The 15,492-nt window shown below is 41.6% G+C and overlaps 1 protein-coding gene across 6 annotated transcripts in view; it reads left to right on the top strand.

Annotated features, from left to right (window-relative positions):
• Nucleotides 1-901: 901 nt before the first annotated feature.
• Nucleotides 902-15,492, top strand: part of LOC306651773 (integrator complex subunit 6-like) — an 84,689-nt gene continuing 70,098 nt past the window's right edge. For 2 of the 6 annotated variants that reach the window (XM_079124581.1, XM_079124579.1), the window contains exons 1-2: nucleotides 987-1,496; nucleotides 1,628-1,705. In XM_079124581.1, coding sequence (XP_078980707.1) covers nucleotides 1,386-1,496; nucleotides 1,628-1,705 — 189 coding nt within the window. In that variant the 5' untranslated portion in view covers nucleotides 987-1,385. Of the gene's footprint in view, nucleotides 1,497-1,627; nucleotides 1,706-15,492 lie in introns of all 6 variants that reach the window. The other 4 variants (XM_079124584.1, XM_079124583.1, XM_079124580.1 and 1 more) reach the window with 4 other exon arrangements.

Genomic DNA, 15,492 nt, shown 5'->3' with positions numbered 1-15,492 from the left:
GTGAGAGAAATCGTCTTTACTCACCAAAATTGCAAAGTCATTGAAACTCAGGATTCCACATTGTGTGGGTATAGCATGTTGCTAGAAATACTCTGTATTTAAAAATTGTGTCACATGGTCACAACCATGTCTGCTTGACTACTTACTGAGCCCTTCCGCAGAGGCAGACCTGACAGCATCCCCATTGTTACCCTAACATCAGGAGCTGCAATTTCCTATTCTGAAAATTGAATATGATGTCATCTACCATAATTATTTCAAAGATTAAATAAGTCTACCATGGTTGCCCTGTACTTCGTGGGTGCTCAATTGTGAATTGAAGCAGAATCTGGTTGGCAAACCTCCCATGTGTAAAGGCTGTGCAGACACACAGTGGTGGAATTATCACAGGCAGGTCAATGCTTCAAAGAGCTCAATAAAACTGGAGAAGTGTGTGCATACAAAAGGCCAGTTTCGGTACCTGTTAAAGACTTAGTTTCCTTTCTAACTAGACATACATGGAATACAAGGCCAGCAAACAACGCACAAACACTGATCAAGACGAGGGCTGAATCCAAAGGAATGTGAGTAATTCTGGCCAGGAAAGAAGTTGGCCACTTCTGAAATGTTTTGGTCTTAGCCACTGGCAGGATTCATCGATTGCAGTTAGTAAAACATTTTCTGTGCAGCCCGTCCATGCATCTGCATCTGTACTTCTGTACAACTGTTGCTCAATTCACTATTCCTTTCGAATCATCTTCTTTGAGGAGAGGAGCAAGAGACAATCCATCCAAACCCCCCGCAAGAATCACCCTAAAGACTTCCAAGTCCTTTAACCGAGAATCCCAAACCTACCAGGGGTCCTTTACATTTCCCTTTGCCCCCGCCCCCCGCCTTGGTTCTAATTTGAACACCCTGGGTTCGCCCAATTCCCTCCCTTTGCCCTGTCATCTGATGAATATGCAAATACAAGATAATTGTCAGCCAATGGCATGGATTCTGGTCACATGATACTGACGGTAGGTGAGCTGACTGAAGTTGTGTGTCGGTGAACAGAGAGAGCTCTCAGTCTGAGGCGAGCACTCTAGTGAGCGCAGACGGATGCTTAGGCAGTAGTCCTGGCAGCGGCAGCGGCAGCGGCGGCAGTTGTGGTGGCAGGAGAGGGGAGGGGGAGGGCCCCGAGGGCTACACACGCTCACACTTTCAAGTTCCCGTACAGGGAGAGGAGGTGGGGCTGCTAAAAGAGGACGCCAGGAGCTGTCCCATCCGTCCCGTCCCGTCTCCCCCTCTTCCAATTACTCCCTGCCGGCTGGCTCAGCGAGAGTTGAGGGTTCGGCTGGCCGTACGTGGCAGTGAGGGCAAGAGGGCCAGGAGAGTAGGGAGCAGAGGCAGGGGTGCGGGGCAAGATGCCCATCCTGCTGTTCCTCGTAGACACGTCCGCCTCCATGAACCAGCGCACTGACCTGGGCACCTCCTATTTGGACATTGCCAAAGGCGCTGTGGAGTTATTTTTGAAGGTAAAGGGAGGGGAGAGGAGTGATGGGTCTGGCTCCTGAGGGCTCGGGAGGTGGATTTAGGTGCTTCTGTAACGCTCCTATCATTCTCCTCCTTTCCTACGCGACCCCCTCCGTCATCCCTCGCCCCGCAGCTGCGCGCCCGGGACCCGGCCAGCCGCGGAGACAGGTACATGCTGGTCACCTACGACGAGCCCCCGTACTGCTTCAAGGTAAGCGGGCCATCCAGGCGGTGGCGGGCGGGAAGCGGCAGCAAGTCGGCGGGGGCTGCCTGCGCCCCGGCCCCCTCCCGCCTCGGTCCAGCGTCTCCCGCGGGCGTGCGGGCGGGGGTGGGGGACGCTGAGGGCGGGCGGAGCGGTGCCGTCAGCCGCTTCTGAGGAGCCGCGGCGCCCGGGCTGCGGGAGAGGGGAGGCCCTCAGGAGAAACCGCGGGAGGGCCGCGCTCGTGGCGCGAGGACCGCAGCCGCCTCAGAAGATGGCGGACATTTTGCTTTTGTATGAGCCAGCGAGAGAGAGACTGAGGGCGCTGCGGAGATGGAAAGGAGGAGGGGAGGGAGGAGAAGAAGGAGGAAGGAGGGCCGAGCCCGGGAGGGAGGCCGTAAGGCGGGCCCGCCCCTTCGGGGCGCTCGGCGCTCAGCCCTGGCCCGGCAGACGGGCGGAGCCTGCAACTCCGCCGGGAGGTGCTGCGCACTGGGCGCGCGGGCTTTCCTGGAGCCCGGGCTCCTCCTCTGGTTCCTCCTTCCTCCCCTCCGCGGCCCGCCCTGTCTTCCTCCCCCTCCGCAGGCTCTGCGCCGCTTCTCCTTCTCCCCCTCTTCCTCTCGCTCCCCTCCCCTTCCTGCTGAAGCTTGGCAGCGCCAGCCGCCGCCTTCCAAGGCCACACTAGGGCTTTTACACTCTGCGGCCTCGAACCCACCCCCGCCCAATTGGAAATCTGTCCGCCCAGGCAGCTCCCAACCCCCAGGCCAAGAGAAACCCATTCCGTTTCTGCTGGGGACTCGGTCAGGTTCAGCCCGGTTTTGTTACCTTAGCTCCTGTTAGTGTTTCACCGGAGATTCCAGCAAAGCCACTACGTGTGGGGCGGGGGGAGAGGTGCCCAGGCACAACCCGCCAGGGGCAGAACGTTTTAGGGACCTGGCCTACCTGTTTGCATTAGAAATTAGGCTTGTGCCCGCCACGTAGGGATTTGGCCAGGGACAAGCAAGCAAGAAAGGGCAGGCTAAAATGTGAGCAGTTATGCCCGTCCAATTCGATGAGTTGATTCTCAGGGTTCTGATCCACCGGAGAGAAGTAGGGAGGACTTAGGCGCTGTGCGACAGTTAGTTTATGCTCCCATGGTGAGCAGATAAAGAACTTCTTCGCCTGCAGTTGCCTGATAAAATAGAACTCCAACTGGTCAAGCAACCTGCGGAGGAGTCGTGCTTGACTGTTTTGTCACTGTAAAGTTATTACCGTAATCCTTGACGTCTTTCGCTGGACTGTTCTCCCCCTCGGAATTATCTCCGTGGAGCTTCGGAGGGGCAGTCTGGATGGGCTGTAATCCGTTTCTGCAGAGCGAGGGGTTTTAATGAGTGCAATCTACCAGGCTGATTGCAAAGAGTTTCCTTCAGACATAAGAAAACCAAAGGGAGACTGACTTGGTAGCTCGTAGCTTCCGTTAACAGTTTGATGAATGGTCCCCCTTGACACTATACTGGTTTCCTTTCTTTGTTTTCATTTTTTTTAATGCGTCTTTTGAGAAAAATTGAGCAAGTAGATGTGTTTCAAAATGCCATTCGCTTTTTCAAACTCTCAGTTTCCGGTCTTGGGTTGTAGCTCCGTGGTAGAGCGCTTGCCCAGCTTGTGTAAGGCACTGGGTTCCATTCTCAGCACCACATATGAATACGGAAAATAAAGGCCCAGTGACAACTAAAAAATATTTTTAAAAAATATCAGTTTCCTGAAAGTGGGGATTTTTTTTTTTTTTTTTGCACTTACAAAAGCAGATGTTCATACATCTTGGGTCTGAATGGCCACACCTTTTGACTACTAACACAGATGAGAACTCACCATTTGTAGTGTGAACATTTGAAGGCATGCCCCTTAATTTCAAATAGTAAAAAGGATAAATTACAAAGCACTGTGCCTATTTTTTATCTTTAAAGGGACAACTTACTTAGCATTTTCTCAAATGCTAGGACTGACATACATCTACATATATATATATATATCATATACACACCCACATACATATATACATGTACATATATATATATATATAATCTATAAAACTTGTATGGCAAAATTTATTGAATTCTTTTCTTTGTAAAGGAAAACCAAAGTTTTATCTCACTCGTTTAACTATCATTCCATCTTTTCCACCTAGCACATATTCCTTTATATTCTGCTTCTTCCACTTATTTTATTCCATGAATTATTCCAGCTGCCACATAGTTTTCAATACTTCAAAGTTTTTAGTGATTATATATCTTAGCTGTGGTTTTAAAGAAGATCCAGATGGAACAGAAGAAAAAAGTTGGATTTTAGTTTTGTGCAAATTTCATCTGTTGGTTCTTTTTATTCTGCTACCTTATATACTATATTTTTTCCTAAAGCAAAAAACATTTGATTTTTTCCTCAGTAGGTCAAATATGGGAAGCTACTTTGTATATGTGTCTAGTTATTAATAATTGATTATCTTCATCTTAGTCTTTTTGCTTTTCCACAGTTTTTTAGGTTTTCCATTTTACTCTTAGGTGATAACTACGTGTTCTAGAAAAAAGTAATCTCATGATGTTCTTGTCATTTTATTCTTCATACTACAATTACTAATATAGGTCATATTTTGGAGATATTTTCCTCTTTCGAGTCTCTTTTTGATCATTCACTCCTACTCCCCTTTCCCCCATTCTGTGGTAACTTATTAGTTCTTTTGCTTTTAGGATCTAGCTTGCTTGGATGGTTGGACATTTTATAACATCTGGTGTTTTTTTTTCTTAAGATTTAGTCTAGTATTTTACTTGCTAACAGTTAGGAGTCATGGATGTCTGTTTTCTGTCTCACTGTTTATCAAACAGGCTTTTCTTTGATGGTGAGCAGGCATCTTAGTTTCTACTTAAAACTTAGTTGTTCATTAGGAGTCTGAGGTCCTGTGAGCAAAGTGATGTTAGGTAAGGTTTTATTGGTAGCTTATTCTTTGCAGAATAATGTTTGTTTTTTTCCATTTCTCTAAGTGTGGAGAACCATTGTAACTATTTACTTCTCAGGTTTTGGTTATCCAACTCTAAATACTGTAAAATGAATTTTATTTTGTACTGGAGGAGCCATTTCTATTGGTATTGTAACAGGCATGAGTTGTGCATTTGGTTGGGAGATTTTTCCCTAACAGGCATGCCACTATTCCCAGTATATCCACTTACAAGTTCTGACAATAAATCTTGTTGTGAAAAGTTACTGTGACTGGATTTTTTCCTGATGTGTATCTGTTGAGTATGTCAATATAGTATTTCACCAAAGACTTAGTAACTTTTTACTACATAGCTCTTGGCACATAGCTGTGTGCTCTTTTAAAATTAGTCATACCTTTTATTTGCAGTTAGCTTTGCATGGATGAAATTAAGCTTGACTTGGGGACCATATAAAAAGCATATGGAATGTAAGCATAGTGTGCCACATCTATTTTCAGTGTTGCTTTGTAAATAAGTTTTATGAATAGTTCACAAGTGTTAACACTACATTTATTTGCAGTGCATCTTCAGTGTACATAGCTAGGATGAAACCCTATTTAATATTTTGAAATTACCAATACATTCTTATAAGACTAATACAGGACATGGCTTTAAAAAATGTGTATGTGTTTGTGTGTATGCATAATAATCCTTAATCATCTTGGCTGAGGTTCTGCTGTCTTGTATGTTTTGTTTTGTTTTGTTATGAATTATAATTTCCTTTCATTCAATGATGAGGAGAGGAAAGCTTGTTGAAAGAAAGTAAACCACCAGACTGAGATTTATATTCGCATAAGTATTCAAAATAGTTTTGTGTTTGAAGCTAGTTTCTTAAAATTATTTCTTATTTGTTAAGGGAAATTATTTTTAACATAAAATGGAGTCATTTTTCTAGAAATAGTTGATACGCATGTAAAAAATACTGGACAGAATTTTAAAAATATATACATATAAATAGGAAGAGATACTGTTTCAAAGCAATATCCTAGTCCAGCAATTTGAAAGCCTGAAACATTTGGAAAGTGAACATTTCCTGTGAAGGTTACTTTTGTGCATTCTGTACCTAGCTTTGCTTCCTGATATCTGCATGTATCAGAAAAAAAGCATAATTTTGGCTTACAGATTAAGGAAGTGAACTTAAACTTTTTATTTCTTATTTTTTTAAATTTGTAGCTTCAAGATATTTTATTAACAGCTATTACAAACAGTAGGATAGCTCAATTAGATTATGAAGTACAAAATCAACATACAATAGTCAATAGTTTACATATATTCAAACAATCTTTTGGAAGATTTAATGGAAGAAAAGATTTCATATATAACAGTACCAAAAATATTAATATCTTTGTCAATAAAAATTTGAGACCTATTGAAAATAAAAGTTAAAATACCACTGAAGCCAAAAAAATAGACTTTCTACAAATAGAAGGACCCATCTATTGTATAAATTAATTTGTAAATTTAACAAAATCTCAATGAAAACTTTACAGTTTTAAGCTATATCACCTAATGCTAAATTTAGTGGAGAAAAATAAACATAGAACAGCACTAAACACACTAAAAGTAGGAACAGCACTAAAACACATTAAGACTTTTTTAAAAGCCTAAATAATTTAAGAGTATCATATTGGTCTATTAGCACAACAGAATGCCCAGATGTAAGTTCACTGAGATACATATAAAAATTGAATGTATAAAGAGGACATCATCACAAATCACTGGGAAAAAGAAGTAGTCAGTAAATGTTACAGGGATAAGTAAAGTAATATCCCTGCCTTACCTCATATACCATGATAAATTCCATATGTACCAAAGGTATTTTTAAAATAATACAACCATTAAATAGTAAGAAGAAAACTTGAAAATTTTTTCTTACAAATCTGGAGTTAGCAAGAACTATCTAACCTTTCATGACTCAAAATCCCCAAGTCATAAATTATTTCACTGGTACTTTCTCTTACATAAAAATCATTTTTTTAATGGAAAGAAGCATCATAAACAAAGTTTTTTAAAAAGACACTAAGGGAGATATTTACAGCTCATATTACAAAGAACTCTCTTTCCTAACATGTAAATTGACAAAATCATAACCCTTTCAAAGCATAGAAAAAGGAAATAAAATTTGCTATTAATAAACAATAAGATAGTTAACTTCACTCATTGAAAAAGAAAAATGTAAATTAAGACCGTGAATGAAAGACCATTTTCTCTCCATTGGCAAAAATCCAAAGTTAACTAACATACTCTATTGATAGGACTCTGGAGGGGAAAGCACTTTCTCATGCATTCTGACAGCAGTGTGTTAAAGTCACCCCAAATTATTGTGTTGTGGTCTATTTGATTCCTGGAATTGAGAAGGATTTGTTTGATATACATGGATGCGCCGTTGTTCGGGGCATAAATATTTATGACGTTATGTCTTACCTTAAACAGAATGAAATGTCTTTATCCCTCTGATGCACTTTGGCTTGAGTTCACTTTATCTGATACAAGGATGGAAACCCCCACTTTTTTAATGAGTCTGTGTGCATGGTATGTTTTTTCCCATTCTTTCACCTTTATTCTGTGGATGTCCTTTTCTATGAGATGAGTCTCTTGAAGGCAGCATATTGTTTGGTCTTGCTTTTTAATCCAGTATGCCAGTCTATGTCTTTTGATTGATGAGTTTAGGCCATTAATATTCAGGGTTATTATTGAGATATGATTTGTATTCCCAGTCATTTGGGCTTATTTTTGGTTTTTAACTTGACTTGGTTTCTCCTTTGATTGGTTTTTCCTTTAGGGTATTTCCTCCCTTTGCTGACCTACATTCTTGTTTTTCATTTCCTCCTCATAGAATATTTTGCTGAGAATGTTCTGTAGTAGAGGCTTTCTATTTGTAAATTCTTTTAACTTTTGTTTATCATGGAAGGATTTTATTTCATCTTCAAATCTGATGGTTAGTTTTGCTGGGTATAAGATTCTCGGTTGGCAACCATGTTCTTACAGAGCTTGAAATATGTTGTTCCAGGCCCTTCTAGCTTTTAGGGTCTGGGCTGAGAAATCTGCTGATATCCGTATTGATTTCCCCCTATATGTAATCTGATGCTTTTCTCTCTCAGCCTTCAAAATCCTATCTTTATTTTGTTTGTTAGGCATTTTCATTATAATGTGCCTTGGTGTGGCTCTGTAATTTTGTGCATTTGATGTTCTGTAAGCCTCTTGTATTTGATTTTCCATTTCATTCTTCAGGTTTGGGAAATTTTCTGATATTATTTCATTCAATAGGTTGCTCATTCCTTTGGTTTGTATCTCTGTGCCTTCCTCAATCCCAATAATTCTTAAATTTGGTCTTTTCATGATGTCCCATAGTTCCTGGAGATTCTGTTCATGATTTCTTACCATCTTCTCTGTTTGGGTGACTTTATTTTCAAGATTAAATATTTTGTCTTCACTGTCTGAGGTACTGTCTTCCAAGTGATCTAGTCTGTTGGTGAAGCTTTCTATTGAGTGTTTTATTTGGTTTATTGTTTCCTTCATTTCAAGGATTTCTGTTTGTTTGTTTTTTCCAGAATCTCAGTCTCTTTGTTAATGATTTTTTGCTTCCTGCAGTTGCTCTTTTAACTGTTTATTGGAGTGATCATTCATTGCCTGCATTTGCTCTCTTATCTCATCCTTTGCTTCACGAATCATTTTAATTAAGTATGTTCTGAACTCCTTTTCTGACATGCTTTTCTTCTACCATGCTCTCATTGGATTCTATTAATATAGAATCTTGGTTTGTTTGGAACATTTTCTTCCCTTGTTTTTTCATGTTGTTCGTGTATCCTCCCCTCTAGCGCTGCAGATCTGGGGTATTGCAGTTTCCCCCCTATAGGCTTATAGTGACCCTGCCGGTTTCCAAAACCTCTTCTTTAAGGGGGAGATCAATATTAGCAGCACCCAGTACAGACAATATGCAGCCCTAAACCAAATAACCCCTATGAAGATGTTAACAGTATTGTCATAATAAAGAGAGAGTATGAGTTCGATTATTATCTACAGTATTACAAATAGATTTGTAATGAGGTCTACAGTTTCTAATGGTGGACAAAGAGGATGGGGGAGGGGTGGAGGATGTAACTGGGATAAGAAAAGAGTATATAGAAGTTTACTACATTGTAGGAAGAGTGAAAGTGGAATCAAAAGAAGATGGTTGTTAGCATGAGAAAAGGGAGAAAGAGACTCTGAGGAAACAGGTAAACAAAAGGAAAATAGAGTGAGAAAAATAAATAAAATCTTAAAACTTTTCAAAAAGGAGAAAAAAACTACACTATAATAGTCATATAGTATTCAAACCTCCCAGTCTTCAGTAGCCTGATGCATGAGAGGTACCTGACAAGGAGCTTCCAGTCTCCAGCAGGCATCTCAGGATGAGTTTTGTCCCACCTAAAGACTGGAACTTTGGCTTTCAGGATTATCCAAGATGGCCACTCTGGCTTCCAAATGTGTTGGCAAATGGGGAGCTGCAGCTCGGGCTGTGGGCACTGAGTCCTTGTGGGGTCAGGTCAGGGGTCCTGAAGGTGGGGCACGGTTGGTCAGGCCAGGGATCCTGCAGGTCCTGGCTCTTGTCCCAAAATGGCAGCAACCACATGTAACCAAACCTGCAGGTACTGTGACAGTGAAATTCCAGGCAACAGCAGGCAGCTGGTGATCCACTGGTGGTCTGTGGGTGGTCTTCAGGCTACCAGCAGACGATTGCCAGGTGGACCTTGGGGGGTGGGTGATGGGTAGTTGAAAGGCAGGCAATGGGAAGGCAAGAAGTAGGCAAACAGGCAAATGGCGGATGATAGGCGGCAGTCAATGTGATCTGCACTCAAAAAGTAGTCGATATGCTGGCAGACTGTGGATAATCGAGGTGGACAAATGGGGTAAACAGCAGGGGATCCATGAGCAGCAAAGACTGCCTCACAGAGAAACAGACTTTCTTCTGCCTGAAACTGAGTTGCGGAGTGACAAGGAATGCAGCCTCCCTCTAGTCTGCCATCTTGGGTCTCTTGAACTTAAGCTTTTTAAATGACGTGTTATAGACACTTAATGGAATTTTACTAAGACATACCTTTTACATAGGCCCATGAATATATTCTATGGCCCTTATTTGGAAAAGGAGCAACTTTGAGGGGAGCCCTTCATTGGCTAGGAAGCTGTGGAAGTGCTTTGGGTGACATAGTAGCAGCATGGCTTGTAAGAGTGATCTTAGATGATGCAAGATGCTTTTAAAACAAAATGCTGGAAGGCAGTGCAATGGTTCTCATGATGGATTGTTTCACTTGTGATTTTGCTTTCTTTTTCACCTTCCTAACTGGCCATTTGAGGCATTTGGCAGTAGCAGCTATTTTGAGATAAGAAAAGGGAAGGGTTAATGTAGGAGACTAGATCTCTGGGCAAGGGAGTAAGTACAATTTCCAGACTAGGGTCCAAACTGTAATATAACTAAGGGACATTGTCAAAATCATGGAGGCCTCTCTATTCTGTATCTTCAACCTCTCTTGTGTCCATTCACTCTTATTCACTTCAAGTTTTAACCTTCATTGTTTCTTACCTGGACCGTTGTTTGCATCAGCTACTCAATTCATAGTCTTGCTTTTCACCAAATTTCCCTCTTCATTGCCAACAGGTTGGTATTTTCTTTTTCTTTTGTAGAATTAGGGACTGAACCAAGGAGTGCTCTACCACTGAGCCACATCCTTGGCCCTTTTTATTTATTTTTTATTTTTAGACAGGCTTTTTCTAATTTGCTGAGGTTGGCCTCCACCTTGGCAGTCCTCCTGCCTCAGCCTCCTGAGTGGCTATGGTAACAGGCATGCACCATTGTGCCTGGCCCAGGTTGATGATCTTAATAAAATATAATGAAGTGGAATAAAATCATCATTCCTCTATGAAAAATCCTCCAGTGGGTCCCCATTACATTTGAGAATAAAGTCCAAATGCCTTGGCCTGACTTCCAAGACCCTTTGTCATCTGGCCCTATGTTACCTTTCCAACAATGTCTTTCCACATTCTTCTCTTCTCATAGGCCTCAGGCTCCAATCACAAGGAGAAATTAAGCCCTCTTTTCCAAACTCACTATGTCTTTTGCTATTTCATACCTTGTTCCCTCTTCCTGGGACATACTAGTTGGCTTGAGGTACCTCAACTCTTCATTCCACATTTACTACTCCAAACAGTGTAACAATTACTTCTGCGATCCCTTAACACTTTCTCTATTCCTTACCTATACACACACACACACACACACACACACACACACACACACACGTGTATCTGAACACATACAGCATGTTGTTTGTGTGTGTGTGTGATGCTGAGGTTCAAACCCACATCCTCATGCATGGCAGGCAAGCATTCTACCACTGAGCTACATCCTCAGTCCCTAGCATTTGCATTAGATGGTGAATGTTAGAGTTTATAGTGACCTCAATAATGGAAGCTTTTTAAGGGCATATATTGGAACATTGCTATATATGCACCTCTGATACCTCAGGTAGTGCCTAGATTTTAGTAGCTACTCAATAAATGGAGAAAAAGATTTGAGGCAATTATGTGAGAGTGAAAGCTACTCAGCCCCTCCCCCTCATTGCTACAACTGTTCCCCAGAAGGTAACATTTTTAACATTTGTTAACAGTTTGATATGTTTAATGTTTCTTACAGCTAGCATTTTCATACAGAGTCAGGTTTATAAGATGATAGAATTATATTTTTATAAAATAAGTGTATTCCTCCTCTTTCTCTCTTTTGCTTGTCAGAGTATAGTTTATATACAGTAAAATGGAAGAGTCTTAATGACTTGGTGCATTTCCTCCCCCCTGCAGTAATACTGATCTGGCTTATATCAGTATTGTAGTGATATGATCAAAATGGTTTTTCCCATGGATAGTATGATGGTGGATTGCTGCTATAGCAATCTAGCCATTCATTTACCATATGTTTATTGAGCATGCCCTGTGCACAAGACTTTGTTAGAGGGACCTACAGTGACACCAAGAAACATGTGGCCTAAGGGGACCAGAATAGTAGAAGATGGCTCTAGTCATCAGGGATCTTGAGAATAGTCGTTGGGAAGAGGTGACTGGAGAAGGTGGGTGAAGGTATGGGAGCTATCAAGAGCAGTGGATTCTTAACCAAAGCATTAGAGAGGAGGGAGGGAGGATGCACAGGCCTCTGTGAGAATTCAGTTTATCTGGTCAAGATTGTGACTAGTTCAGGCTAGACAGCAAAAGGGCTTTGAAGTCTATTGGCTAGCATGTGTACATTTATTTTGAGATGAAGAGCTATTAAACAGATTTGAAGAAAAATGGGCAATGTTTGTTGTCTGTCTCTGTCCTTGTTTGATTATTATTTTATGTTATTCCTTGAAGTGGGCTGGGGAGAGGGGAAATTGAAAGGTGGGGGAAACCCAGAAGATGTAGTCAAAGGTGCCTAGTTTTGCATTAATGCTGACTACTTGAAAGTGTTTGGCCTTGGCATTGGAGTGGGAGTGGTGGCAGGCAGCAGGGAGCAGAAAAGGAGAGGGCAAATGTTTTCCTTTTCAGTTTGCCTTTGCGTCAGGAAGCTAATTTGAACTGCTTAGAACACAGGGTTCTCAGTTTCAACTGAGTGACCAAACCAGGCAGCTGCTTCATGTCTCTTGGAGAAATTGCTTTCTGGGGAAGGGCCAAATTGAAGGACCCTCTGTTTGGTGTAGCGGACGTGAAGAAAGGAACCCGAAACTTTGTAAACATGGCTAGTTCCCTTTGACCAACAGAGTGTAAATGAGAGATCCAGGCAGATCCTTGGTACATGTATTGGGAGCTTGGAACACATTATCTCCTGAGTACGAGGTTGGAAATGGTGATTAACTTTCCAGAGCTTCCTCCCCAGGAAAGCCTTTTTAACCCTTAATGGTCACTTAGCCATAGAACTATTGTGTGTATAGGTTGTGGGTGCAGCTTGCTGGTAGGGGCTGTACTCTGTGGTAGAGTGTTGGCCTAGTGTGCTCAGAGGCCCTGTATTTGGTCCCCAGCACCTGCAAAAAGAAAAAAGCAAAAACCACAAGTATCATGTTATTTTTGTTTCTGCTACTGATAAATGGGTTTGGGTTTCCAACTTGATTTTTTAAAAGCACATCCTCCCAGCTTCTTCCAGCAGAAAGAGTGAGGGGCTGAGATGGCAGGGGAGGTTGGCATGGGTCTTGCAATATGACAGTGTTTTTTATGTGTAGATTACTTTATCTACACTCTTCAGCACAGTATATATGAGCAATGAGTTTTTTTTTTTTTTTTTTTTTTGTGGTGCTGGGGATTGAACCCAGGGCCTTGTGCGTGCAAGGTAGGCACTCTACCAACTGAGCTACATCCCCAGCCCTCTATTTTTTTTTTTTTTTTTTGCAGTGCTGGGGATTGAACCCAGGGCCTTGTGCGTGCAAGGCAGGCACTCTACCAACTGAGCTATATCCCCAGCCCGCAATGTGTGGTTATTGAGCACTTGACAGGTTGCTAGTCTGTAAGTGGATGCTGTACTGAATAGTATAAAATTTTTAATGTTTCGAATATATTAAACTAAATAAATTATGTTTTTTTTTTTGTTTTGTTTGGTATGGGGGATTGAATCCAGAGACACTCAACAACTGAGCCACATCCCCAGCCCTTTTATATTTATTTAGAGACAGGGTCTCACTGAGTTGCTTAGGACCTTGCCAAGTTGCTGAGGCTGGCTTTGAACTCGAGATCCTGCCTTGGTCTCCTGAACCACTGGGATTATAGGTGTATGCCACCCCACCTGGCAATAAATTATGTTATTAATGCTGCTTGTTTTACTTTTTTTTTTTTTTTTTTGAGTCAGGGTCTTCCTCTGTTGCCCAGGCTGGTCATGATCTCCTGAGCTCAAGCAAACTTCTTGCCTCAGTGTCCCAAGTAGCTGGGACTGCAGGCACACCCCACCATGCCTGACTTTTATTTTTTAATTGATTGCTTGAAAATATAAAATTACATACATGCCTTGCGCTGTATTTGTTAGACAGCCATGTTGGTGTGTATTCTTTCAGAAGGTATTTTCTTATGTTCATGTCTCAAATTTGTTTCTGAGGGAGGATCGTTTTGAAGTTCTGTTTAAAATGAACGTTACTATAAAGGACTCATTTATGCACTAAAGGTTATCATACAGTTCAGAGTTGATGGCTTGATAACCCCTTGCCCTGGGGCAGAATATGAAAGCATCCTATTCTTATTTGTATTGAAAGCCAGTTTGTTGCTTAGACTTTTGGATCCAGTTGCTGATCCAACTGGTTGGGTTAGAAGTTTTGTTTTTGTTCCCCCCCACCCCCGGGTTAAATACGACAAGAATATATATGTGAACTAATCTGTAGTTGCTAAGAATTCTGTTCATAAAACATGGTTATTGGTGGATGTAAATTTTTCCAGCTTTGGGTGTTATTAGAAATATGTAGCATGCCCTTTCTTAGATTTACTTAGTTACCTTGCCCAAGAAGTCTCCAGAATAGCCCTTTTCAGGATAAGTAGGATAAAGAATGAATTCTCCAGCTTGGCATAACGTAAAACCTAGGAAACAAAGAGGAGTTTGTATCATTGTTCTTACTGAAGGCTTTTTTGATGTTCCTAGCAGAGCCCTCCTTGTCTTATCTTAGGAAGTCATCAGTAGCATTAAAAGGATGGGGGAGGTCCACAGGACAGGAAGGCTCCCAGGGATTTACTGCTGGTTAGTCAACTTCCTAGTGGGGTTTCTAGGAGTGTGTCTTCATGTTTTTTATTACTATAATTGCTCCAGTTTAAGGAATGTCTAATTGTGAAGCTGGATGGAAATACAGATAGGGTAATGAATAGCCACATACAAGAGGTGAGAGAGGCCTGTGGCTCAGTGGGAGAGGGCTTGTGTAGCATTCGTAAGGCCCTGGGCTCAATTCCCAGTGCCAGAAAGGTAGGACCATAGGTTGGATCCTTCTAAGTCCTATCTTGGAGTCAAAGGTGTTATCTGGCTTTTATAGGATACCCTGTATTTCAGATATGAGATAACTAATATTTGCTTCTTTGTAATCATGAATGATCATATAATTGGTTTCTAATAATAGCAGCTGACATTTATTGAGTAATGCTTATGTACAGGGCAGTGTGCCAATGAACATAAAGTGTTATTTAGTTTATCTTCCCCATCAACTTATGTTGTCATAGGTACTATTATTATCACCATTTAATAGATAAGGAGGGGATTTTATCTGGGACCTGGAGAGGTTAAGTAATACAACTGATAGCAACCCAGGTCTGTCTCTATTCCAAAGACTTCAGTAATGAACCACTTCACTTTTCTCTAAATCATGATAGGACTTCTGTTCTGATAACTTCCCACAGGTATTTTTTTTATTACCATATATGTCCTGAAACCATCGTTTTTCAGAAAGTCATCATGCTATTATTTATAACTATATTTAATAGAACTGTGATTGGTAATATAGCAAGCACCCAATGGATGAAAAATTATTACTGCTAGCATTATTTTTATTATTTCTCTGGCTGTTTCTGGGTGAATATCATTGTGCATTTGTTTGCAAAACACTTCTGCCTTTTAGTGGGGGGTACTGGGAATTGAACCCAGAAGCACTCAACCACTGAGCAACATCCCCAGCCCTTTTAATTTTTTATTCTGATACAGGGCTGTGCTAAGTTGCTGAGGCTGGCCTAGAACCTCCAATCCTCCTGCCTCAGCCTCGTGAGTAGCTGGGATTATAGGTAGGCACCACCATGCCCTACATTTCTGCCTTTGATGTCCCAGTTATGCCCTTCCTGGAA

This window comes from Sciurus vulgaris (genome assembly GCF_902686455.1).
Source record: "Sciurus vulgaris genome assembly, chromosome: X".
In the NCBI taxonomy this organism is placed as follows: Eukaryota; Metazoa; Chordata; class Mammalia; order Rodentia; family Sciuridae; genus Sciurus; species Sciurus vulgaris.
Note: the sequence above shows the minus strand (reverse complement) of the source record. Positions and strands in the feature narration are given on the sequence as shown.